At 44.7% G+C, this 27,348-nt stretch overlaps 2 protein-coding genes across 3 annotated transcripts; one reads left to right on the top strand and one right to left on the bottom strand.

Annotated features, from left to right (window-relative positions):
- The first annotated feature begins 2,701 nt into the window (after positions 1-2,701).
- Positions 2,702-21,409, top strand: LOC147633295 (39S ribosomal protein). Its single transcript, XM_086806336.1, has 3 exons — positions 2,702-3,141; positions 21,093-21,141; positions 21,250-21,409. Exons 1-2 carry the CDS (start codon positions 2,782-2,784, stop codon positions 21,117-21,119), a joined length of 387 nt encoding a protein of 128 aa, XP_086662462.1. The 5' UTR covers positions 2,702-2,781; the 3' UTR covers positions 21,120-21,141; positions 21,250-21,409.
- Positions 21,410-23,745: 2,336 nt separating this feature from the next.
- On the bottom strand, positions 23,746-26,829 carry LOC147633294 (BTB/POZ domain-containing protein At4g08455-like). Of its 2 annotated transcripts, none has more exons than XM_086806334.1 (4): positions 26,449-26,829; positions 24,536-25,004; positions 24,379-24,441; positions 23,746-24,084 (listed from the first exon to the last, which is right to left on the bottom strand). In XM_086806334.1, the coding sequence occupies exons 1-4, from the start codon at positions 26,794-26,796 to the stop codon at positions 23,930-23,932; spliced, it is 1,035 nt and encodes a 344-aa protein (XP_086662460.1). In that variant the 5' UTR covers positions 26,797-26,829; the 3' UTR covers positions 23,746-23,929. The 2 variants fall into 2 exon arrangements, with proteins under 2 accessions (XP_086662460.1, XP_086662461.1); XM_086806335.1 differs by having other exon boundaries at positions 23,960-24,084; positions 24,328-24,441.
- Positions 26,830-27,348: the final 519 nt, after the last annotated feature.

The raw sequence follows: 27,348 nt of genomic DNA, 5'->3' as shown, positions 1-27,348 counted from the left end.
AATTAGAATACTTAAATTATAAACCAAAGTGTAGTACATAAGAGGTTTTTTAAAAAATGTTATCCTAGGTAAACAATAAGACCTTTTTCCAGTCTTATCAAGGTTAAAAAGAGTTAAAGAAAAGACTTTGCTAACTGCATGCGAATCAAAGATATATAGAATTTTGATTTAAACCTTAAAAGTTAAAATTGGGATTAAGAGTTTGTAACAGAACAAGTGTTTGTGTCGAAAATCCTAAGAGATGAATTAGCTCTTGAAGATAAAAGAGAACCCCTAGCGTTATTAAGACCTTAAAAGACTTAACATTCTAAAGCAAGTTACGGCATGACTTATAATGATACTCAATTAAGTTATTGAAAGGATCATGATAGAGTGGAGAAATGCCATTTAGAGATTTGATGGAGAGCAGAGAATGTCTTATTGAGCTTGCAAAGGTTTACTCAGTCTTAGTGCATGTTTGATGCATCATTGCTTGCTCATGTTTTCTATATTAATTGTTTTATGTATTCATTATATGCATTGTTGTGGAAGCCTATGAAGGCACCACACATGCATTTGTGTTGCTGGATGGATGTCATCTGAGTGGTAAATCCTATCCCGAAGACGTTCGTTCGAGACCTTGAACCATCTCGGCGGGACGTGGATATGCTTCTGACATGGTTAGTGTGATGGATGAGAGGCAACTACTATTGTACTGGGCAGTGAGTGTTTGGGGACTTGAACTAAGTGGCAGTGAGTGTTTGGGGACTTGAACTAAGTGTCAGTTACTACAGGGCTACTATGCGTTGGTTGGAGCATTCGTGCCTTGGGAGTGGTATGGCTCAGAAGCGGCTCCGTGTGATTTTGCATGATTGCAAGATCTAGGTGTGAGACTTGTGGGCATGTGATATTGTTTTATCTGAAACTAGATGGTAATCTAGAGATTCAATATGTATGTTTTTCAGTACATTTTAACATAGCATAGATGATTAGAAGTTTAATTAAATGTTTGGTTTTCAAAAGAAAAGTATGTCATGGAGTGCATGCGTGAACTGCTTTTATTACTTTTAGTTGGGTGTGTGAGTAATGAATAAGGAATATCAATTATGGTGTGTGAGTCCATGCCGGCTCCATAGGCCTTAGGCCTTGTGGTAGGGCGACATGCTAGGCATGTTGGGATTGCATAGGGTCCAGGCTAAGCTTATGAATCTGGTTAAAGTAAAAAAATGATGGGTGGCAGGGTGGATTTGAGCATGCATGTGCTTTTCATACGAGATCAAAAAGTTGTTTTAACTTTAGAGACTTGGGACAAATTGGGAAACCAGATTGTTAGAATGTAAGATTCTTAGTCGGAATGTGTCAAGGCTATCACCTTCATAATTGAGGAGAGTAAGACGTTGGTTAAGCCCAGGGGAGCTGCTAATCACTTCTTACTTGTGAGAATTATGAGGGAGACATGCATTAGGAGGAGTCATATACTTGTGAGAATTATGAGGGAGACATGCATTAGGAGGAGTCATATACTTTTCCTAGTGTGAGGGGTTTCTAGTGCAACTGCATAAAGCGAATGCTAGACCATTGTTGTATGAAGCCCCCAGGTGAGGCTCTCCCCCTCAACGAGTCCTTCGTTGTAGCCATATTCTGATAGATGTAGAGGGTGAGGGTCCTCACAGTAGCACTGGCATCCCCATGACGAAAGTGGTAAGCACTTATATCTTGTTTTTGGAGCCACACTATGAGGAGGGTATACCTTCACCACAGAGTGACCCATAGCTTGGTGTGAGTTTTAGCTTAACATTGGCACTACTGCCAACAGGGAGGTACACTGACCACATTAACTTATGTGACAGTTTCTATGAAGCTCTTTGTCTTTCTTTTCACTACATTTTTTCTCTCAGCACTTTATGTACATAGAAAAACAAGATAAGGTGGGTGAAAGAAAAAGGAAAAGGTTGGGAGATTTGTAGTGATTTTGTGTTTTCTATGTTGTTTAATCCATTAATCTTGTAAATATTTTTGTGGTTGATTTTGTGTGTTTTTGCAAGTTTAATTCATTCCTTAAGAAAAAAATCACATGTTCTGAGTTACATCAAGATTATGATAACTTTTCATTTGATCCATAATTGCATATTTTGTTGTTTTTAATTGTTTGTTTTGCATTATAATGATTAGTTTTGTTGTTAGCATTGCATTTCCCTGTGATAATAGTTTTAAGGGGGAGACTTGTGCTACCTCCCCACCATACCTAGTGTATGGTTTTTTGTTTCCCACTCACACATACATGCACAAAAAGAAGCATTGCTTTAGTCAAAATGTTTAACTTCATCAATGTTTGATGTTTATTGATACGTTGTTATCTGAGAGGCTTCTTCTACATTCGATGTTCGGAGCATTTGGCTAATTCAAAACAAATATTCTCGAAATGCTAACAAGTACACTTATACTAGCACAGTCTTGGTAAGCAATCATAAATAAATTTTCTTACTATAGTATGGTATCCCTCCATTAAGTTTAGATTTTTTTTCGGGAGGGTGCATTTGTGTGTGCTGTGTGTACTATTGTCCGTCGTGTAGCCCCTAGGTATCTAACCCATGTCTTCATCGTGGAACCCGACAATTCTAATAGTTGAACTACACACCAAGTCTAGCAGGTACAATTATACTTGAATTCTTGTTTTAGTCTTGGTTATGCAATCATAATTAATTTTTCTTACTATAGTCCTCTATGTTTCTTTGTAAAATGAGCGCGCATTCTAGTTCCATGTTTTGCTAAACCAGACAGGTCTTCTCTCTGATCACCACCATGCTGAAGCAGCTGACGAAGGTGAAGATCGAGTTCAATGCCTTCGATGCGAGGGCGGCGTCGGCTGTGGAGTTTCTGGCGCAGTGCAACTCCAAGAAGGCCAAGTCCAGCAACCCCAAGTGCCAGATACAGGTGAAGCGCCGGACGGATGACACGCCGCCCCTCGTCTCCGTCACGTACATCAACGGAAAGGAGGAGACCCTCGACGGATCTCACCTCAGTGCCCAGGACATCCGCAAGTCCATCCTCAAACAGTCCGAGGCCATCGAAACGCAAGAGATGTTCAAAGAAGCCGGCATCACTTGGCCCATCATCATCCCACTCGAAGAAGTCGAGCTCGCCAAAAATACCCCGTTTCGAGTAAGCCTTCTCATCAGGACTGCCTTTCCTCCCTTTTCCTTCCGCTACCTCTATCCACCCTTTATTGAAACTTGTATGTATGAGAGAGAGAGAGAGAGAGAGAGAGAGAGAGAGAGACTGTGCCCTCTCTCTGGTGACACCACGGGCCCGTGGAATGCTAGTGCCTTGACGAGATTTGGTGCATGACCACTGATCTATCAACCCTCTGGCGTCACTGAGATTGAGTGTCCATTGTGGTCATTCGATTTGAGCTAAAGAAATCTGTCATGTAGCAGCAAATCTCTCCCTCGTATCTCAGAGTAGACTAGGATTTTCCCCCAGTTTTGCTAGTCGTGGGGGATCCTAAGTGCTGGCCGACTGTTTTCTCTCCTGGCCGACATGTTGTATTGCTGGCCGACTGGTTTTTGTGTTGGCCAACTTGAGGTTTTTCAGTTGTGGAGCTCTTCAGTGGCTGTTGGCTGTTTTTGGGCTGCCTGACCAGCAGCCTAGGGTGGTATAAATACCATCCTTTCCCCCCACACTTCATTTGTACCGGATCTTGTTGTATATAGGAGAGTTTATACAGCCTCTCTCTCTCTCTCTCTCTCTCTCTCTCTCTCTCTCTACTTCTGCGTTTTCTTTCTCATAGCAGTTGTCTCATTTTCTGCTGTGCATTCCGACATGGTATCAGAGCCCCAGGTGGCTTGAAGCTTGGAGACAGTGAGAGCTTGAGGGTTTGCTGTTTTTTGGTGTTGATTGGAGAATTCTTGGCTGTTTTGGACTTGGAGAACGGGTAGAAGGTGGCCATTACTGTTGGACAACCACCTTGCATAGTGTTTGCAGCCTCTTCTTCATTTTTTTTCCGACCCACCCTCCCTTCACAAGACCTTGTGAACCCTTGAGATGGCTGAGAAGCATGTGAAGATCCCCACTCTCCCCACATTCCCGGTGGATCAACAGTTGGACGACGGGACCAACTATGGCATCTAGAAGGTAATGATGGAGTATGTCTTGGAGTCTTATGACTTGGTTGATTTGATTGTGGTTGGTGGCCAGAGTTGGTGGACGGGGAGCTTTTACCTTCTACTAGGAAAGAACGGGAGACTCAGGCACAGTTATGGGATCGTGTCAATACCCGTGTGCATTCTTTCATCTTCCTTAATTGCACACCCCAGGTGATTAATCATATTAAACACATGATGCTAGCCCGAGGGATTTGGCAGCACTTGGCTTCTCTATATAAGAGGGTATCACCCATGAAGCGGATTTCCTTGGAAGTGTAGATGCGAGTGATGAATCTTGCAAAGTCTTCGACAATGCGGGAGCACATCAACAAATACCAGGCTCTTCAGCAAGAGGTTCTTTAGGCTGGGAAGGAGATATCTTCAAAGGATTTGGCCATCACTTTGCTATCTCATCTGACCTCTCAGTATTCAGCTTTCTATTCCTCTTTGATCACCAGTGGGAGGCTCAACACTATCACATGGGAGGAGCTTGTGCCTATGGTCTTGGACCAGGAAGAGCGGTTTACGAACCCTCCACAGGGCGAACGTTCTGAGGCCTTGACTAGCCAGTGGTCGAAAGGGTGCAACAAGGGCAAAGGGAAGTCTTAACAGGCGAAGTCTTCTGAGCAGGAGACCGACTTGGATCGCGACGCCTTGAAGGCAGAGCGGACATGTAACCATTGTGGCGAGAAAGGTCACTATTGAAGGAAATGTCCATGTCATGTGCATGTGTGCCTATGGACAAGTTCCTCAGCTAGCCCAGCAGGGGCAGCCAGAAAAAAAGACCAGAGTTTAGGAGCATGCTACAGTTTTGGGCTAGTGGTGGACTTGGAGCAGGGCATGGAAAAGATAGGAGGCTCTGTCGGCTGTTCCAGGGATGCTGTCGGCTGTACACAACAGGGTTGGTTGCAAGCGTTGCGTTTTATGGAGAAGATGCCAAGTCGGCTGGCCAACCAGCAGTCGGCCAGCTCTCCTTGTGTCCAAAGGGGCCTATAAAAGGCGCAAGAGCTCATTGTTGTAATCATTCAACTCCTTTGAGTTGGGTTCTTAGAGTAGGACAGATTTTGGTGTATTCCACCTTTTATGCAAGGTAGCCTAGGGCTGTAGAATTAGGTACCTTTTTGTACCATATAAAATCTATTGAATTTCCAGCATATCTCTCTCTCTCTCTCTCTCTCTCTACTCTCCCTTCTGTCTGCTTGCAGCAGCATGTTCTCAGTAGTGTTTAGGGCTGAAAGAAGACTCCCAGAGCTTCCGCGGTATCAGAGCATCAGGCTCAGCAAAGCTAAACATTGATTCAGTCCCATATGATGGTGGATTTTGGCATTGGAAAAGCAACTTATGAACTTATCAGTTTTTGCGTTTCCATCTTTATCTGCTTTCATCTCGAAGATGAAAGATCTCCGGGACGAGCTTGCTGTTTGTGGCAAGGATATCTCCACAGAGGATATGGCTATTCGGCTGCTCTCCAAACTTCAAGAGAGGTTTGATGCATACTTTCAGTCTGTGGTTTCTTCTCCTCGTCTTGTTCCAGTTACTTGGGAGGAAGTTCTCCCCTCCGTTATGCAGATTGAGTCTCGCTTTGAGGAGCGGACCAGCACCTCCGGTGGCCCTGATGGAGCTTTGGCAGCACGAGATAAAGGGAAGACTCAACAAAAGAAAGGAAAAGGGGGTTCTGACAAGAACTCCAAGGATTCCGATAAGGATAAAGACAACAAATCTTCAAAGAATAAGGACATTGAATGTCATTATTGTGGCAAGAAGGGTCACAAGTCACCCCAATGTCACAAGAAGAAGCGTGATGAAGCAGCAAAGAACTCTTCCTCAACGGTGGTGTCTCAACCCAAGAAGGATGATGGAATTCTTCTCTTAGCAGGTACTCAGCGTATACTTGCTCTTGTGACTTCTCAGTCACGGTCTTGGATTGTTGATAGCGGTGCTACTGCTCATATGACACCCCATCGAGATTGGTTCGAGGACTTCACTGCCAGATCAGGCGAGATCACTCTAGGTGATTCTTCTTCTGTGCCAGTGCATGGTCATGGCACTATCCCCATCTTCCGTTCTGACGAGGACAAGAGGTACTTCTCTGACGTTCTATATATTCCAGATTTGGCTTTTAACCTTTTGTCAGTGAGTGTTCTTACAGCTCACGGTGCGGAGGTGATCTTTTCTCGTTTTGAGATTACCATTCGTGATAAGGCGACTGGTAGCATCTTGGCTCAAGGAGTCCAAGATAGTGGCCTCTACAAATTCATCTGCTTGATCCTCTTGTTTACAGGGGAAGCAACACCGAGCCGCCTTTCCGAAGGAGGCGACACACAGATCTTCGACATCACTTGCTCTCATTTATGCAGACTTATGTGGTCCTATGAGTACCACGTCTTTGAGTAAGGCGTTGTACATGCTCGTGATGGTGGATGATTTTACCAGATATACTTGGGTTTTCTTTCTGAAGACCAAGGATGAGATTTTTCATCACTTCTGTGATTGGAAAGCCGAGGTGGAAAAAGAGACTGGTCACTTGGTCAAGGCTCTCAGGACCGATGGAGGGTGTGAGTTCACATCCCAGGAGTTTCAGCAATATTGCAAGACACATGGCATTCGGAGACAGCTTACTACAGCATATACTCCATCACAGAATGGAGTTGCCCGAGAGGAAGAATAGGACCATTATGGAGATGGCCGGTGCTATGCTTGAGCATTCTTCATTACCTCGATGTTTCTGGGCTGAGGCGGCTTCCACTGTTGTCTACATTCAGAATAGGTCTCCTACTGCTGCTCTTCCCGACAAAACTCCATATGAGGCTTTCCATGGTGAGAAGCCCTCCGTTGTTCATTCCCGGATATTTGGATGTACGGCGTATGTTCATGTGCCTAAGGAGCACCGCTCCAAGTTGGACTCGAAGTCTCAGCGCATGACTTTTCTCGGATACAGCACTGTGTCTGGTTGGTAAAGGTGTGAGCCGTGATGTGGTGCTCGACGAGACTCCTACATCTTCAGAGGGGGGTGGTGAGCTTCTTCTTTCTGCACCTCCGTCTCCTCCTCCTCCTCCTCCTCCTGCTCCCGCTGTTACTGTTACACCTCCAGCTGAGGATTCTCAGTCAGATGATGATGACCCTGCTCCTCCTTTGGCGAGTTCAAGCTGATCTGTACCTGGTTGGTATTATCAGACAGTTCGTGACTCTGGGTTGCGTGAGCTCCCTTCTGCTCCTCCGCCTGGTTCTCTTCGGCGTTCTTCCAGAGTTACAGTGAAACAAATTCATGAGGCCAACATGTTTGTTAATTATGCTCTTATGTCTACAATCATTAATGGTCCTTTTGATCCCACTTCTGTAGACGAGGCTCTTTCACATGAGTCTTGGCGTCATGCTATGCAGACAGAGCTGGATGCTATCTACCACGTCGGAATGTGCAGCAGAAAAGAGACAGAAAACTGCAAAACAGCAAGAGAGGAGAGACGGTGTCAAACTCTACTATTTACACTAGTATATCCGGTACAAATAAGTGGGGGGGCAAGGCCCATAATAAATATGGGCTGGGGCAGCCAGTCAGCCAGTACATAACAGGCCGACAACCCCACAAATAGCCCACAACTGGAAAAAATCCAGTTGCCCAGCAAAAAAAGCAAGTCGGCCAGCTCCTGGCAGCAATCTCCTACAGCTGACCAGGGAAAAAATACTACCCAATAAAATGGACAAAACTAGAGAAAACTACAGACTCCTCACATGGGCCGGCACACCCACATCACTGGCCCTCACTCCCTACAGTGTAATATGGTACAGACACGAGATGACTGCTAACAAACAACAGATTGATGAGTTCTTTCAGAAGTTTGGCCTGTGCCGTTCTCATGCAAATTTGAACCTTTATATCCTCCTTGAGAGGGGGTTGATTGTTATCATTGTGGTCTATGTTGACGACCTCATCTTTACAGGTTCTTATTCTGTGTGGATCCGTTCTGTTATGGATGCTTTGGAGACAGAGTTTGAGATGACGGATCTTGGCTTCTTGCATTATTTTCTTAGCTTTGAGATTTGGTAGACCTCAAAGGGCATTTTCTTCTCTCAGCAGAAGTACACTCGGGAGATTCTCGACAGATTTCAGATGACTGGGGTGCAAACCAGTATCTTCTCCTATGGATATTGGTGAGAAGCTTTCTCCACTTGATGCTTCTCCAGGGACTGATCAGGGACAATATCGGGTTCTCGTCGGTTGTTTGGCATGGTTGACCTACTCGCGATTGGACATAAGCTTCGCAGTCAATTTATTGAGTTCCTTCTCATCCAAACCCCGTCAGCAGCATTGGTGGTGTGCTCTCAGAGTTCTTCAGTACTTGCGTGGCACTCTGGATTTTGGCATCTTTTATGGTCAAGGACGCACTCTTGTTGGATGGTCTGACTCAGACTAGGCTGAAGATCCAGATACACGGCGTTTGACCACTGGTTGTGTTTTTTCACTTGGGTCTGGAGCCATTTCTTGGAGCAGTAAAAAGCAGCCTACTGTGGCGCTTTCCTCTACCGAGGCGGAGTACCGTGCAGTTTGTTATGCTGCATGTGTTGCGATATGGTTGCAGAGATTATTGGAGGAGCTCGGCTGTCCTCCTACCGCATCTACTCTTCTTTGGTGTGACAATCAGAGTTGCATCGCCATCGCCATCGCCATCGCCAAGAACCCTGTGTTTCATGCTCGTACGAAACACATTGAGATTCAGTATCACTATGTTCGTGAACGGGTTCTTGCTGGAGATTTGCGTTTGGAGTATTGTCCTTTCGCGGAGAATGCTGCAGATTTGTTCACCAAGCCGGTTTCTCAAGCTTCCTTGGCTCCTCATCTTCGGATTCTCGGAGTTTGTTCAGCATCTGGTGCTGAGAGGGGGTGTTAGCACTTTCATCCCTAGTTTTTGCTCTTTTATGGTGCCCATTTGGTCCCCTTTTGTATGGCCCTTGCTTGTGGGCTAGCCACGCCTTTTTACTATTTTTTAGGGATTTTTCCCAACCATTCTGGCATTTTTCCAGTCGGCCATGTCCAATAGCTCCAATCGGCCTGTTTATGAGCTCCAGTCGGCCAGCACTTCCCCACTATAAATAGTGGGTGCTGGCCTCTCATTTCTCATTCAGTCTTGTACATATTTGCTCCCTCACTTATGAGACTAATAGTGTCTCTTGCTTGGGACTGTTTTGGTTCAGTATATTTAGCATAGTTTGCTCCATGTCTCTCTCTCTCTTGCACTCTCTGTTCAGCACATTCTAGTGCCACTCTGCTTCCGCTCTGTGCACTCTCTCACAAGCGCTGCGTTTTATGGAGAAGATGCCAAGTCGGCTGGCCGACTAGCAGTCGGCCAGCTCCCCTTGTGTCCAAAGGGGCCTATAAAAGGTGCAAGTGCTCATTGTTGTAAATTTAACTCCTTTGAGTTGGGTCCTTAGAGTCAGACAGATTTTGGTGTATTTTGTTAGAAGTCATCTCCTGTCTTTATCAGACACCAGGGCCTCTGTTGTGGGTGTGCCCGCCCTGTATAGGTGTTTTATCATTTTTCCTTGCTCCCCCATTTTTTCCCATTTTTTTCCATTTTTTCATGATGTGGGTGGCTGCCACAGGCTGGCAGGAGCTTTTGATGCTGGCCGACTGCACTCTTGGACACGTGGGCTGGCCGACTTGATCAGAAGTAGTCGTGGTGTTTTTTTCTGCTGGCCGACTGGATGTGCCCAGTCGTGAGGGTTGGCGGCGCATGCTAGCGCCGGCCGACCCCATAATGGGGCCATATAAATAGGCCCCATTGCCCCACATTGTATTCATTCAGTTTTTCCTCGGGATCTTGTGTATAGAGAAGAGTTATACGCCTATCTCTCTCCTTCTCTTGTGCTGTCTATTTTCTGCACTCTACTTGCACTTGTGGTCTCAGATTTGGTTATCATTTTCGCTGCATATTTTGACATGGTATCAGAGCCCTAGGCTCTTGAAAGATCTTGGGAGTTTTCTGAGCAAGAGGGGGATTGTTACGTTGCTGATCTGTTCGGGAAGAGAAGTTGCAAGAGGAAGGCGGGCTAAGGTGCTGGATAGCCACTTGCAGGTTTAGAGTTTTTTTTCCCACCCACCCACCCTTTTCAGTTACATCCCCGCGATGGCAGATTTATTAGAGATGGTTGAGAAGCATATGAAGATCCCGACTCTCCCCACGTTCCCAGTGGACTGTCAGTTGGACGGGAACAATTACGGCATCTGGAAGGTTATGATGGAGTCTGTGCTGGAGTCATATGACCTTGCTGATTTCATCGTTATTGGGGTTCCAAGGCCGGAAGTAGAGGAAGGGGAGTTATTGTCAATGAAGAAGGACCGTGAGGCGCAGGCACAGATGTGGGATCGTGTCAACGCCAGGGTCCAGTCATTTATTTTCCTCAATTGCGCACCACAAGTAATCAATCACGTAAAGCACATGACGCTGGCCAGAGGCATATGGCAGCACTTGGCTTCTCTTTATAACAGGGTATCACCCATGAAGAGGATCTCCTTGGAAGTGCAGATGCGGGTTATGAACCCTGCAAAGTCATCGACAATGCGGGAGCACATTAACAAGCTGCAGGCCCTTCAGCAGGAAGTCCTCCAGGCTGGGAAGGAGATATCATCTGAAGACATGGCCATTACTTTGTTGTCCCACTTGCCTGCTCAGTATTACTCTTTGATTACGAGTGGCAGGCTCAGCACCATTACTTGGGAGGAGCTTGTGCCCATGGTCTTGGACCAGGAGGAACGTTTCACGAACCCTCCTCACAGCGGAGGTTCGGAGGCCTTAACTGACCAACGGTCGAAAGGCTGGAATAACAAGAAGGGCAAAGGGAAGGCTTCACCGGAGAAGTCTTCTGAGAAGAAGCCCGACACAGAACGAGAGAAGCTGAAGGCCAAACGATCCTACAATGATTGTGGCGAGAAAGGCCACTATTGGAGGAAGTGTCCTAAGCGGATTGGGAAGAGTGCTGATTCTTCAGCCTCAGCTGCAAAGACTCCTGCATTTGTGCACTTAGAGATGATGGACTCCGATGCTTTATCATCTTCGAGCGAGGAGGCAGTTGGCTTCACCGCAAAGGATACCCGGGAATGGATTCTTGACAGTGGTGCTTCCAGGCACATGACTCCGTCCCGTGGACTTCTTTTTGGATCTGAAACGGCAGTCAGGTCACATTTTTATTGGCGACAACTCCACTATTCCGATACACAGTGAGGGCCGGATGGAGATTATTCCCGACGGCAAGGGGGGCAAGCATGCTTCCCGTGTTCTTTATGTCCCTGCTCTGGGTTTTCATCTTCTGTCAGTGCATGAAGTATGCAAGACTGGCTTTCGGGTGGAATTTGAGGAGCATTCAGTTGCTCTACGGGACCGTGAGATTGGCCAGGTAGTTTGGGAAGGCGGTGTGGAGAATGGTATCTACAAGCTCTCTGCACTCTCCTCATTGACAGGTTCTCAGGTCGGAGATCTATGGCACTTTCGTTTTGGCCACTTAAATGTGGACGCACTGCGGCGAGCTTTCCGAGACCAGATGGTGGTTGGCTTGCCAGATGTTGGCAGTAGGCAAGGACGTTGCAGTTTTTGCATACGTGGTAAGCAGCATAGGGAATCCTTTCCGAAGCAGGCTTCTAGGTGAAGGGAGAGAGTTAGGGTTTCATGTGGGAGACACACATACACAGAGAAGAAGCGAGAGAGAGAGAGAGACATGTGGGGATAAGTCAACTCACAGTATGAGTGTGTGACTCGCCTATCACACATGTATATTTGCTCTAGTACACATAGTGCACTTAGTACATTAAAAGTACTAAGTGTACTATGTACTATAAAACACATGGGCTTGGACACAGTTGAAGGGAGAGAGTTAGGGTTTCATGTGGGAGACACACATACACAGAGAAGAAGCGAGAGAGAGAGAGAGACATGTGGGGATAAGTCAACTCACAGTATGAGTGTGTGACTCCCCTATCATGAAAAGATGCAGGGGGGAAGAGAGCTTGAGCTCTTGCAAGCACACACACACACTCACAAAACCCTAATAGAGAACACACAAGGTGAGAGGCTGAAAATCTACTTCTTCTCTCAACACCATATACAAGATAAGAGTACACACAATATGAAAGGTACTCAACCAATACATACACGGGTTCTCTATAGTGTGAACCCGACTAAATGAGCTGGCGCTATAACTATGCCAGTCTCTAGAATAGCTGTCACACAGCCTGTCATCCCACTGGCCGCATATCTCCCATGATCTCACCAACCATGCCAGTGGTGTAAGTGTGGGGCCTATCCCCCAGGCGGTTCATCAGTGGCCACCGCCTCACTAGACGAGCTCGATATCTCAACACTCCCCCTCGAGCTCAACTCCATCTCATGTACACCAAGCGAAGCCCTGAATCTGCGGAGCTTCTCTGTACCCAATGCTTTGGTGAAGATGTCAGCTACCTGATCCTCTGTGCTGACATAAACAAGGTCAAGGTCTCCTGCCAAGACCTTCTCTCTGACGAAGTGGTAGTGGACTTCTATGTGCTTCGTACGAGCATGAAAGATTGGGTTCCTGGCCAACTGTATACTGCTAATGTTGTCACAGAAAATGACAACTTGTCTATCCACTGATAGACCCAAATCTGCAAGTAGCTTTTTCAATCAAGCTACCTCACAATGCTGCCATAGCAGCTCCTCTGTACTCGGCCTCTGTACTCGATAGAGCAACCGTAGGCTGCTTCTTGCTGCTCCAAGTCACAGCAGCACTCCCCAAAGAAAACATGAATCCACTGGTAGATCTTCTATCTGAGATACTACCAGCCCAATCAGCATCTGTGTACCCATGTACACATATCTCTGTCCCAGTCTCATAGAATAGTCCACAATGCAAAGTAGACTTTACATACCTCAGTATGCGTCTCACTGCATCCAAATGCGGTTTCCGTGGAATCTGCATAAACTGACTCACCAACCCAACAGCATAGCTCAAATCTGGTCTGGTGATCGTCATGTAGATCAAACTTCCTACTATGCTCCTGTACATAGTAGGATCCTCCAAGATCTCTCCTGAATCTGCACTCAACTTGTCATTCTGATCCAATGGCACAGAAATAGGCTTACAGCCTGTCATACCATACTTGGACAACATGTCCAAGCCATACTGTCTCTGCAGTAATCCAATACCATGTGGTGACCTAATCACCTCAATGCCCAAGAAATATCTGAGCTCTCCCAGATCCTTCATCTCGAACTTCTGTCTAAGCAAGATCTTTACATCAAAGATCTCTGCATCATGGTCCCCCGTAATGATCAAGTTGTCTACATAGATGACAACAAGCACAACTCCTCTATCACCATGTCTCACATACAGCGAGAAATCTGCATTGGCTACATGAAAGCCAATAGTGACAAGATATTCAGAAATCTTGTCAGACCATGCTCTTGGTGCTTGTTTTAAGCCATACAAGGCTTTCTTCAACCTGCAAACATGCTCGGGGTGACCCACATCCTCATATCCAGGTGGCTGCAACATATACACCTCTTCTTGCAAATCCCCATGCAAGAATGCATTCTTTACATCCATCTGATGTAAAGACCATTGCTTTGACGCAGCCACTGCTATCACAACTCTCACCGTTGCTATCTTGGCAACTGGGCTGAAAGTTTCCTCATAATCAATCCCATATGTCTGCGCATATCCTTTGGCTACCAATCTAGCCTTGTACCTGTTTATGCTTCCATCACTGTTATGTTTAACTTTGTACACCCACTTGCATCCAATGGCTTTCTTGCCTTCAGGCAATTGCACTAAATCCCAAGTTTCATTTCCATATAGTGCATCCATCTCCTCATCCATAGCTTTCTCCCAACACACATTTCCAACAGCCTCATCAATGCACGTGGGCTCTACAACCTGCACAACCTTTGCCATATATGCATAGTGATGTGCCACATAACCATCATATGTAAATCTCTGCACAGGGTTCTTCACTCTCCCTGATCTTCGCAGCTTTTCATTCATGGCTTCCATAGCCTTCTTTACACCAGGTGTTCTCATAGCTGGGATCCCAAGCTCCTCATCAAGGCTCATATCTGAGCCACTAGACTCTCCATCAACATGAGAATGCCTTGCAGAAATGTCAGGCATACCAAGGGGCTCAACCACTTTCTCTTTTCCTTTACGTGATGTAGTAATCACATTTGCAGGGCTGGTATTATGACGCAGCCTGCCACTCCATGGTCTATCAACAGACCCACTAGATGAGGACTCTCCTGATCCACTCAAAGACTGTGATTGCTGACCTGCATTCTGTGCACCCACACTTTCACTCACATCAGCCCCAACAGCTTCTTTTTCAGTAGCATACCAGCTGCTCATCTCATCAAAAACAACATCCCTGCTTACCCTCAACTCACGTGTAGCAGGGTTATAACACCTGTATCCCTTTTGCTCAAGGGAATATCCAATAAACACACATTTTTCAGCTTTCGGATCCAGCTTAGTTCTCAGCTCATCTGGCACATGCACATATGCAATGCATCCAAAGACTTTCAGATGAGACAAATCTGGTTTTCTGCCAGTAAACCTCTCCTCTGGAGTTACATCATGTATGGCTGCAGTTGGAGTCCTGTTCATGATGTATACTGCTGTAGAAACAGCCTCAGCCCAATAGCAATGCGGCATATTCTTCTCTTCCATCAATGCTCGCGCAATCTCAGCAATGTGCCTGTTTTTCCGCTCAGCAACTCCATTTTGCTGCGGAGTATATCTGCATGTAAACTGTCTCCGAATACCATTCTTCTTCAAAAATTCAGAGAACTCATTGGAGAAGTACTCTCCCCCTCCATCTGACCTTAGGCACTTTACATATTTCCCTGTTTGCTTTTCAACCATTTTCAAGCATCATGGTATGCCTAAATCCATTGTTGGGGATAGAGATTCCAGGACTACAAGCCTATTTTGGAGGGCTTTGTTTGATAATATGGGTACTAAGCTTGAGTTTTCATCAGCTTATCATCCCCAAACGGATGGCCAAAGTGAAGCTGCAAATTCAGCCGTGTTGGATTTGTTGAAGTGCTATGTGGCAGATCAAAAGAGTGCATGGGAGAAGTATCTTCCACTTGTTGAGTTTGCCTACAACAATACGATCCATGCTTCCACAGGAAAGGCTCCGTTTGAGATTATTTATGGCAGAGTGGTCTTGCCACCCATCCTTCGTACAAAGGATGAGATTTTTGCAGCTGATGAATATGTTCGAGACTTGGATGTTGCCTTTGGTCAGGTGCGGACAGCCATTGCAAGATCTCAGGATAAGCATAAAATGGCTGCTGACAAGCATAGAAGGGACATGGAAGTCAAAGAAGGTGATTGGGTATTGCTGAAATTTGAGAAGGCTAGGCTTCGGAAGAGGCCAGGACGAGAAGGATCATATCCTAAGCTTTCTCCTCGCTATTATGGACCCTTCAAGGTGATTCACAAGATCAATGAAGTGTCCTACAGGCTTGCTTTACCTAGTCATTGGAAGATTCACAATGCTTTTCATGTGAGTCTATTTCGGAAATATGTGGGGCCAGATCCTGATGAGCCTGTCACAGAAGATCCGCCAAAAATTGAAGAGCTTGAGGAGATCCTCCAGCCAGAACAGATTGTTTTTCACAAGGAGAGAAAGCTACCTGCAGGAAAGCTTTCCAGGAGATACCTTGTGAAGTTTAAAAATTATTTGCCTATTGATGCCAAATGGGTAAATGAGGATTATTTTGCAGATTATCCGCAATTGTTGCAGGCATATCTTGAGGCTTTTAAGTTGAGGTCAACTCTTTAGAAGCCCGGGGGGATGTCACCAATTGGCCGACCATTTGGTCCATTCCTAGTTTTTGCGTCTCGTTCACTTGAGGCCAGGCCGGTGTCTCATGTGAAGAGGCCAGTATTTTGCTGACATGGACGGGAGCCAGACTGGTGCCACCCGTGTGTTAGCAAGATGGTGTCGTATGGACGGGAGCCAGATCAGTGCCACCCGTGTATGACCTGGACTGTGTTCGATCCATGGGACTGTCACGCCATGGAAGAGCCAGTATTCGTGCCGTGTTTTGCCTATGGGACTGTCACACCATAGGGAAACTCGTGCCTGGAACTGTGTCTTACCTATGGGACTGTCACTCCATAGGAAGACCAGGTTTTTATGTTTTATGTCGTGCCAGTTTTGTGCCGACAGATATTTTGTACTTGTTCCATGAATGGGAGATATGTCCATGTTACTATTTGCACATGCACACATGATTTGTATGCTTGAAATTGTTTTCGCATGACATGTATTTGTGTGTTTGTCTGCTTGACGTGTTACTTACTGAGCGGGGACGCCTGCCATTGAGTCGTGAAGTCTGCTCTGTATTCTGACGAGTTTTAGTGCATGTGAACAGGTGGTAAGTATGTTACACATGTTGTTTTAATGTTTTTTTTATTCTAACCCTTTATTTTATAAGGTTAGGTATTCACACTTATTTAAAAGTGGGCACCCCCTTTGGGCACCCACTTGGGGCCAAGGTGGGGAGCCCCACTTTTAAGTGAGTGTGGGGGTGGGCATGGTCACCTACCCCCACTAATCCCCCACATGCATGCGTGGGTATCACTAAGGTTAACTCCACCTTCATTTTATTAAAAAGAAGGGCTCTCTTCAAGCGTGGCATGCATCGCTTCTTGCGTTTGTCCATCACCCATCGCTTCCTTCTTACGTAGACAACCGGCGACCAGCACTCCGGCTCCTCTCAGGCTGCGCATGCCACCTCCAGTGGGCTGCGTTTCTGCATACGGCCAGCAGGCAGTGTCCATCAGCAGCAACAGGCGGCCTTTCTGCTTAGACTGCGCTCCGTCCCCCATACAGGTTGTGCAGGCTACGCTGCTGCTCTTCACAGGCGGCTGACTATCTCTGCTGGCGACTGCACCATAGGCTGATGGCTGCCTACTCTACAGGCGGCTGTGTGTTTTATCTCTAGCAAGGCTACGTTGCCTTTCTTGCTGCAGGCGACTGTGTGACCAACTTCAGTGGGTTAATCCTCTTCTCCTGCAGGCGCCTACTCCTCTTCCCAAGCAGGCGATCCCTTCTCCATACAGGAGGCTGTGCATTCTATAAGGTGGCTGCACTTGTTGTAGCCAGGCGGCATCTTTCTTCATAGCAGGTTGCTCCTCCACACAGCAGCCAGGTCTCTATCCTTCCTGCAAGTGGATACTTCTTCTCTCACAGCAGGCGGCTGTACCCTTCGTGGTGGTGCTTGTCTTGTTAGTTCTACACGAGACAACTATTCCTTCAACAAGGGTGGCTTCATCTTCTTCAAACACCACGAGTATGGTCTTTCTTTATCAACCATCTACAAGTAAGTGATTTTCAGATTTGAGTAAAGTATTATATGTTTAAATCTGATAAGGGATTCATCCCTCTACGGCCACACCCGTTCGGTGCCGGGTTGTCTAAGCTGTATTGGCGAACCTCGGTCCAAAGGTGCTGAGATCGGGAGAGCCAGGCGTTAGTACGAGAGCGCCTGTTTGTGCGTGGTCTCGGAACACCAGTGAGGCGCTCTCCGCGGAGTCCAGTGAAAGCACAGGACCGTAGAGATTGGGCCACACTAGTGGTCGTTCTGCTTCGAGTTTTCTTCATCGAAATCCGAGCCTACTTGTTTGGTACTGTTTTCATATGTACATGGACATTATTTGGTTCTTGGAACCCATGGAGCATTGTATTTATTAAATAATCCCAATAAATATATCATATATTGAGGGGGGGGTCGGCCCCGTTCCGGCCCCAGTGCTGGTGTCCATCTTTCCATTTCATTTCATTTAAATTTCAAGTTGTTTTAAGTTGTCCATTTCAAATTTGTGGTTTTAAAGTTGTGCTATTAAGCGTGTGGGTGTCCAACGGAGTCCTTCCCACTTGACGGGATCGGTTTCACTCATAGTCAATACCCTCAATCTGAGAATACCCCTTTGCAACCAATATGGCTTTGTGTTTGTCCAGAGAACCATTGGCATGAAATTTTGTCTTAAAGACGCACTTGACCCCAATGACCTGCCTATGCAAAGGACGGTCCACAAGCTTCCATGTACCATTCCTTTCAATGGAATCAATCTTGGCCTTCATGGCTGCTTGCCACTTAGGAAGAGCAAGATCCTCTTCAGCTATAGTAGGCTCATCAAGGGGAGGTTACAAGAATGACGAAGCTGTTGTAATCTCCGTGCCAAATGTCTTGAGCAATTCATTTCGCTTATACTCTTGGTCATGGTTACCCTTTTGCTAACTAGCGACAACCTGGGGGGTCGATGTGGGAGGCTGGCTCACCACAAAAGCTGTTGAGGCCGGGGTGGTGATCTGAGCAAGGGTTTTCTTAGGGCATGCCTTAGAAGTATGTCCTTTTGTATGACAAAAGAAACATCCCCTCTCCTCCTTGTATTGTTCCTGCTATTCGGGTTTGAGCTTACCACTTGTCTTGCCAGCCAAAGCCTTCTAGTCTGGAGTAAGGCGAGGTCCATCGTTCGAGTTCTTGGAGCTAGAGACTCCCAGGGTAGACCCTGATTAGGTCTGGTTCTGGCTCTTGCCATTGGCAGTGGCTGCCTTGGCTACTCCGGGCTAGGAGGTCTTCGGTTTTCCATTATTGTATTTCATCTTGACACTTTGCGTAAGCAAAAGTGCCCAGTCAAAAGTCTGTGGTTCAAAACATGCGCACATCCCACTGGATTTGCATGTCTGAACCGTACATCAATTGACCCTCGTTTGTCGTCATCTAATTTTTGCAATTGTAAAGCCAAGTGGGTGACTTTATGTGCAAACTGGAGGATAGGTTGCGCGTTCTAGCACAATCCCCGATACTCATTCTCGAGTTGCTCAAGATAGTGAGGTGGTAGAGACCACTTCTTGAAGTCCGTGACAAACAAATTGGTCCCACTCGTAGGCAACAACTCCATAATTGGAATTTGTGGGCCCAATCAGGCCACCAAGAGATGGCTTCCTCTTCAATGTAGCAACTAGCTAACACCACCTTCTCTATGTTTGACTTCCTACCAACAACAAAATAGGCTTCAAACTGAATGAATCCGGGAATACAAAGTTGTGGGATGGAGTTTATTGTTATACTTACTAAAATTCACCCTTTCGTGCACATGAGTTGAAGAAATAGCGGGTACTGTCCTTGCGTCGTGGGCTACAAGATAATCGCTCATGCTCCACGTGTTGACATTGTTCCTCCTTTGCGGCAACGTGTGCTGCCGCCTATGTTCGAAGCTCTACCTCTCATACTTGTAAATCATGTAATGCACGGGATTGTTGTGTTAACTCCACAAGGGAGATAGCCCAAGCAGGATCTGGGAAGGGGTCTCGATAAAGATTGGCGGAAGAGGAGGGGGGGGGGGGTCGAGGTATCGTGAAGAGGTATCCGTTTCTCCAAGGCCTGTATAGAAGCCATGCACGCTCGCATTTGTTCCCCTTGTTGCGCTATGATGCGAATAAATTCCCTGGAACATGGCGTTTGTGTCACCACTGGTGACCTGGCTTCTAGAAGCAGTCGCTACTATCAAAGAAATAGTTTCTACAAGGGTTTGGTGTTCTTTCTCATTGTCGAAATTCACCATAGTGGGAGTGGTCAAGTTTTCCTTGACTGCAATAAAAACCATCCACTATATGTGGGAGATGTTTCCGGTCGCTTCTGGAGGCTATAAACCAACTGTCCTTTGAGGGATAGGAGTCACACCGGAATGGGAGTGCAATCAGCATCTAAAAACCAACCACACAAGCAAAAAATAAATAAATTCTTTTTTTTCTTGGCTAAATCTCTTCACCAAAAGACAATGTAAATGAAAAATAGGTGGAAACTGTCAAGTGTCTCAAGAAGATAGAGATGGACAATGAAGGCATGGTATGTCAAAGCGTGAGATGGTTACAAACCCAAACAAGAGGAATCCAAACAGTTCACAGATCACCCTAAGATGGAAAATTGTCTCGTCCCCGAGGACTGTCCTGGAAGGGCCTTGCATGGAGAATCCTTTTGCTAGCTTTGGGTGTGACTGGCCTACGCGGGATAGATCGGATGGGCAGCCATATTGTGTAGCAGCGTCTGGGCCAGCCAGGTGTGAATGCGCAGGTCGGGCAAAGTAAGTTGGGCAGGTCAGACCAATCAGGCACAGCCACCAGCAGGTCGGGTATGGGCTACAGGTTAGGCAACAGATTGACTCCTTTTCTACAGACCAACCAGCCCATGGGGCCCTAGCAATAGGCGCCTGAATCCCCACAATAGGCATCATCAGATGTTCAGCCTCCACAGCAGCTGAGCAGCTGGAGCAAGGGTCAAGCGTGCATTTGAGGGTGGGAATCAACAGGAGTCTGCCAATGATTTGAGGGACATGAGCATTGGATATCAACTTCAGCGCTCCTACTATATCCTTTTTTTTCTAATAAAAGATCAATCTTTAGTCAAAGAGAATATCAAGCTTTAGTCAAAGAGAATGTCCGTTATGCAAACTACAACCCTCCAAAGAAGCTGGACAAGTACAAAGAACCCGGACACATGAGGTTCTGCTGCTTACACTAGTGTACACACAAGTTATATGTAGTACATTGGCCGTCTTTCCCATTCAGCTGCTAGTCTTTTACTTTTTTCATGTTGGACTCATGGGCACATGTAACAGCTTATTGGTCTCATAGATCCTTCGGGCCTTTTGTAGACATTAATAACTCCTCCTCCTCCTCTCTCTCTCTCACTCTCACTCTCTCGCACACACTTGTGAAATTTTTGTCGTCTGTTATTCGGCTCACAAATTTTTTTAATTTTTACTTCAGCCTTAGTTGTGACTCCATGCATGGGATGGATTGATGCGTGTGACATTTCATAAGTGATGCATATAAGATGTGCGTATGCTATTATCGTGCTGATGTTTTTATTGGTTATCAATCATTCATGCTCATTTTGTGTATTGAATGGGTTGGTGGCTTTTGTGATGCAGCTCATAAAGGAGATAGTCCGAAAGTAGGTGATGAGGTGAAAAGTTCCAGGTATGCATTCTCTAGCCATGTGTTGAATGAAATGCTGCAAAGAGTATGATACTCTTTATTGATTTCTTGTTTGAGAACTCTGACCGAGCGTTGGTTCCTTGCTTGTAGATGGTGGTGTGCTTACAGTCTTGTTGCTGCTTCAATTGAGGCTAGTGGAACTGTGATGCTTTTTGGTGTTAGTTTGTAGAAAGGATGATTTAATTCTAAGATGGATGCTTGTGCTTATTTCAATGCAATATTCTTTTAAAGGTATGCAGTTTTGAGGGTCCATTTTTTCTCTCTTTTTCTCTCTCTCTCTCTTGTGGGAGTGCTGGCATAGCAGTTTACGCATAGGCTCCCAATTGAGAGATCCCGGGTTAAAGTCTCATCCCCACACTTCAGTGCCATCATGTGGATCATATATGGTCCTCTCGTTTGGCTATAACATTGCTCTCTCTCTCTCTCTCTCTCTCCCTAACAAGTGACATACACATCTTGTTACGCGTTGTATTGGACTCAAAGTCTTTGTAGATAAGTGCCTCTCTCCCTCTCTCATAAGGTCATTTTGGCCTTCTATAGGTGTTAATATATTTTTTTCTTCTCATTTTTTTTAAAATATTTTTGAATTTAAATACAAAAGATTAATAGCTGATTGCAAATAAAATGCCTTCATATTATTTCTTAACAAAAAAAAAAAACTCTTGGTGAAAAAAGGAAGCCTTGATACTATCTTTTAAACAAAAAAAGGTAGCTCTTTGTGAAATTTTTACTTGTAATGGCTCTATTGTTAATCATCTTTGTTTACAACAATCAATTCTTCAAATATGACAATAGCTTGGCTAATACCAATCTACTTTGATTATAATGATAAACTAGTGTACTTCAATTGATCTTTAGTTTTTTCACATAGGTTTTTTAGTACCCTAAGCTTTAAAGATCTAACATTGAAAAATGACAATGACGTTGTGTTCATTGAGTTACCAGTAGTGCTCCTTGCCAAGGGTGTAAAGGTAGAGCTCTAAATGCATAGATGAAAGAGATTGTCTTTCCTCGATTATTCTCTCACAAGACCAAAAAAGAAGTTATTGCATGTGTAAAACTTACAATCACACTTGCATCTATTAAGTAACAATACAATAACAAGCAAGCAAGCAAGAAAGAGGAAAAGAGGAGAGTTCACAAGAAAACTATTGCAAGAGAATGATTATGTGACATACACAAGTGACTAGTTTTTACAATAGACCAACCAAGACCAAAAAAAAAGCTATTGCATGAAGAAAACTTACAATCACACTTGCATCTATTAAGTAAAAATACAATAATAAGCAAGCAAACAAGAAAAAGAAAGGAGAGCTCACAAGAAAAATATTGTAATAGAATGATTGTATATTGCTTATTGTAAAAAAATGACACATATACAAGTGACTAGTTTTTACAATAGACCAACCAAAACTTAGAAATGATTTGACCTTTATTATTACTCTTCAACAACTATGTACACTAAGTCCATAGACTTTCTTGATTTGACATTGAGTTGATGATAAGACTGCTTTATATGTTCCATCGTCATCTTACAAAAAATAAGTATCCATTTGCACGGGTAAGATGGCAAAGCATCTTATGATAGATTAGGCAAGCAAAACTATGTCCATGGAGTGGTTAACATATGCTCTTAGTAATGAGTCATGCGCTTTAATACTAAGATCTCACCTTAGTATTCAACCACACTTTTACTTTCACAACATTATGAGCGTGACTAGCAAGAGAAAAGCACATCTATGACTATAACTTGCCATATTATAAAAGAAAATTCTTGTGCCTTTTCTTTGTTGCTTATGCTCTATGTTGGCCCTAATTCTACCTCTATTAGTGGATCCTTCATAGACTTCACATCTTCCATCTTCGCTACCCTGTTACCACCTAATGCTTATGGGGAGACAAAGAGAGAGATCCACTTAAGTCTCATAAATCTCTCCTCAAGAATGGTTTACATCACGGCTTCACAACCATCTCGTTTAACATGTACACCATTTTAACATTCCAATTTTGCACACTTAAATTATTCTAAAAGAAATTCACTAATTTTTGCTCTCATACATCCTTTGGGTTTTTTGCTGACATTAATAAAATATTTCATCTCTCTCTCTCTCACACACACACACACACATTTCTTATTATTACAATATCGTAAATCAATTCCTTGAAAAGTTAAGCCATAGTATACTTTCATTGGTGCTAAATCACACACAAGCCAAATGGTAGTATTGTTGTCGTCGTTCCCTTGTCTCCAAGTTAACTTGTGAAGGATGTGAAAGATCAAAGAATCTCAATAGCAAGAAGAGATGGGACAAGGATGTTACCCAAGATAGTTGGATCTGTGACCTCTACCAACATAGACCAGACCTAATTCCCTTGCCAAAATGAGGACATGATGTCTAGGCAGTATCAGACTAGATGGGAAAGAGTTTGTACATGATAAGTGTCCTTGATAGCCTCTACGCTTGGTTGTGATTGAACATGAATATTATCAGCGATATATATGAAACATGAATTGTGGGAACCATGACCTCATTTACAACTCCTAACTATCCCTTAACAAATTTTTTGTGCACTATCATCATCAAGTAAGGAGTGATACATATCTCCTAGCCAAATGAATTGAACGTGATCAGCACCTGTACTGTTGCTACAGGAGCTTCTACCATAGTAAGACATCCCCTCTTAAAACGCCCACTTACTTCTCCCTAGAACAATAGATTGAAGGTAGTGTGATGAATAAATATAGATAGACACTTTCTTTTGGTCTGATTCATTGACGTGTGCACACTAAACAAACAAGGTCGTTCATTTTAATCTCTATGTTTAGAAGCCCCATCCCAGTGGATGCATTGTGTTTTCTCGTGACCCAATAAAAGACCAAACCATGTGTCTCAAAACTTGTAAGGAAGATTTGTGAGCCTGCACCTGCATTTGAGAGGGAAATAAATAGAGTCAGAAGCAATTAAGCAAGGTAGAATCTCTACATGAAAGAACCAACTTGTGGTTTGACAAGCTCATGGCTAAACTTGGTTCAAACAGATTCTAGAACGAGGTCAAAAACTTAGTATGCGGGAAGCAACCCTGCTAGCGGAGATAGTAAGCTTGGTACAAGGGTTGGCAAACCCTAAACAAACTCCTACCAACAAAGACAAGAAAAGATATACTTACCATGAGGAAGGGCAATTGCTGCTAATCATGCAGCTGAGTGAGCATCATTACCAGTACTGTCGCAGTCTTCTGATAGCCTGGATGGCGTTAAAGCTTGATAATCTCCAACCATATCTGCTAATGCGTGCCAATCTGTTGGTAACTGTAGACTTGAAAACAAAGGCTTGGGAACACAACATGAATGAGTTTCGCTATAGCTTTAGTTTACCCTTCCGGCTCCTTTTCCGGCACATCATCTTCACCGTTCCTTCATAAAGCTCTACAAGTAGACCCGGGTCTTTCTCCACATATGTCCGGTATTCAGCGTAAGATGGTATATTGTCAATGTGTAAGGACGCAGCATGAAGCACTGCATCTTTCACCACCTCCGAATCATATTGTTTGGCCAACTCCAGGGTGCTTAATGCATTCTGGTCGGACACATTATTTGTAATCCACTCCTCACACAACTTCTTCAGCAGTTTCACACCATACTTTTCTGCGGCGCAGTAGAGCGATGTTGAATGCTTCTCCATTATTTCGGGGTCTATAGTGGCTGTATAGAAGAACCTGACAAATGCTTTGAGCACTAGATGGGACATGTCATCTATCTTGATGAGAATGGGGGTCTGCACTTTCAATTCTCCCTGCATATTCGGGCTACAAAAAATAGCTTTGAATGCAGGGGATTTCCCAGCCTGCAAAGTAAACCTTAACCACAAATCAGAGAAACTCTGAAGACCAAAAATGCAAGCCTTCCTGGTCTGTAAAAGGGAACCACAAAGCAGGGAAACCCTGGTTTGCAGTCTAAAAGTAGGGCATGTCCCAGCCTAAAACAACTGTCCAGAGAACGACATATACAAATAGAGAAACCCTTGTAAAAGGAAGGGCATTGCATGTGAGGGAGATTCGTATAAGAAAAAATATATTGTAAGCCAAGTAAGCTCTAAAACTTCGGGCACTATTCATTATTTTGACATTAATAGTAGCCCAACTAGTGCTGAAAGCCCTTAAACGTCCTTGATCAGTCACTTCAATTAGGGACTGTCACATGCGTCACTACCTCCTATCTCATGCACGTCGACGTCTGCAATAGGCCAGAACAGGAAGAGGTCAAAAGGCTCTAATGTAGGAACTGTAAAGCGAGGAACATGGACAGAATAGACCATGTGTGAAAAGCACGTCGAAGTTCATGGCTATGGATAGAAATGTACTGCCTTGAGACTATGGATGTGCCTTCAGATGACAAATACAAGCTCAACCTGCAGCTTGGCTTGATGTTATGCTTGAGAGAGTCATACCTTCAGGTATATTTAAAATGTTGTTTCCTGAGATAAGATATCACAACCTGTCCCCCCTATTTTTAACACAAGATAAGTGAGTTAGTGAGCCTCATACTACACATGTGATTCTGCCAGGATCTGAAAATGGGCCCCATCCTCCCATGGAGCTTCCATTATCCTGAGGAGTTTTGGCAGATACCAGCAGCTTGCAGCAGCCTTGCCAGTTGCACAAGAGTGTCACTTCCATCTCCAGCCCTCACAAATGCACACTGATACAATTTTATAAAGCAAAACCATCCGGCAAGACTCAAGAAATCCCGCAGGATGAGGTCAGCCCAGCAAAAGAGATTATGGGCTGGCAAGACCTTAGGAATCTGGTGGGGGTGAGGTTGGAACTTAATATTTTCTCTACATTTGTGCGAAACAGTAAAAAACCTACAGATGGATTGCGAGTCCCAAAATTTGAACCCACAATGCCGTAAAGCAGGTTGTTGCAACATCATGTTACTCTTTGATTTCCTTATAATGCTCACGCAACTGCAAATTTCCGTTGTCAGGATGCATCATAAAGCTCCCACTTCTAATGGACACCCTAAATCACTATTTGATCAAAGAAAGCCTAAAATCTTCAAATTTCCACATATACAGAAAACCTCTACATCTCAACAGGACCCTTACTCTCCACTGATTTGAATCTTCACATAGCAGTGAAAACTTAAATCTCCACAGAACATAGAAAACCACCCAAACTCTCCAATCTCCCATATCTCCACCGGAAAAAGGAAACCCTAACTCTCCATAAAACCTCAATCTGAGGAAACACTAACTCTCCGCTGAGATATGGTAGGAGATTGCTTACCAGGATGGCTCTGTGGGCGTGGACGCTGGGGCCGTCAGAAGGTTGAAGGACAACATCGGAAAGGGGAGGGATAGGATCGTCACCATCGTTGACATTGCCATGGCCATGGTTCCAGTTGCTAAGGAACTGGGCTTTCTTGGATGCGAGTCTGTACTCTTTCTCTTCCTGGCTAGCTTTTTGGGCGGCCGACCGGAAGCGGGCGATCTGGCCCTCAAGGCGGTGGAGCTTGTAGCGGCAGCAGCTCTCACAGTAGACATACTCGATGGTGGAGCGGTGCCGCCCGGACAATATCTGCCTGCAGTGGATGCACTGCACGCGATGCATACCTCTCCTCCTCCACGCATGCATTTCCTTCCATCCTGTTTCTCTTGCCTTCTCCCTTCTTGCATCCCCTTTTGATTAGTCGTACCCTTTCACAATTTTTTATAGATTATTTTTGGGGGGAATTTTTAATTCAAATATATTCTCACCTGCCAAATGAGACACAAAAATTAGGCGAAAAAATGTTCCAAGCTACCTTGAGGGATGTGTGTGTGTGTTTTTGAGAGAGAGAGAGAGAGAGAGAGAGACATCTGTTACTCCTTTCCGTACACTCCTTGTAATCCTCACCCCAGCTAACATGTTTCACATTGTACATGGCCAAAGGCCTACCATTCTAACAAAAGGTGGCTAGGCTTGAGTTGTATTGGGAACATGCTTTGGATACCCCATAAGTGTGGGCGATCAGGCAAAGTCCAATTGTATATAAGAGACTTATGGGAGTGTGTAAAGACACTTTTGATAATGCAATCTACATTTGAGCTCAAGCTTGGGAGCTCCTTCATTCTTGCTTATCTTAATCTCTTTTGATTCTTGCATGCTTTCATGTTTATGTTAGTCATTAGCTATGGAGTCTTGTTG

This window comes from Cibotium barometz, chromosome 12, assembly GCF_041138505.1.
Source record: "Cibotium barometz isolate CiBa-2024 chromosome 12, ASM4113850v1, whole genome shotgun sequence".
NCBI lineage: Eukaryota > Viridiplantae > Streptophyta > Polypodiopsida > Cyatheales > Cibotiaceae > Cibotium > Cibotium barometz.
Note: the sequence above shows the minus strand (reverse complement) of the source record. Positions and strands in the feature narration are given on the sequence as shown.

What these genes read in the sequence shown, in the direction of transcription:
- LOC147633294 (XM_086806334.1), bottom strand. Translation starts at nt 26,796, where the DNA reads ATGCATGCGTGGAGGAGGAGAGGTATGCATCGCGTGCAGTGCATCCAC. An exon ending in ACGCCCACAGAGCCATCCTG is followed by an intron (nt 25,005 to 26,448) that starts GTAAGCAATCTC and finishes TTTACTTTGCAG; the next exon opens with GCTGGGAAATCCCCTGCATT. An exon ending in CCGGAAAAGGAGCCGGAAGG is followed by an intron (nt 24,442 to 24,535) that starts GTAAACTAAAGC and finishes ACGCATTAGCAG; the next exon opens with ATATGGTTGGAGATTATCAA.
- LOC147633295 (XM_086806336.1), top strand. Translation starts at nt 2,782, where the DNA reads ATGCTGAAGCAGCTGACGAAGGTGAAGATCGAGTTCAATGCCTTCGAT. An exon ending in CCAAAAATACCCCGTTTCGA is followed by an intron (nt 3,142 to 21,092) that starts GTAAGCCTTCTC and finishes TTTGTGATGCAG; the next exon opens with CTCATAAAGGAGATAGTCCG.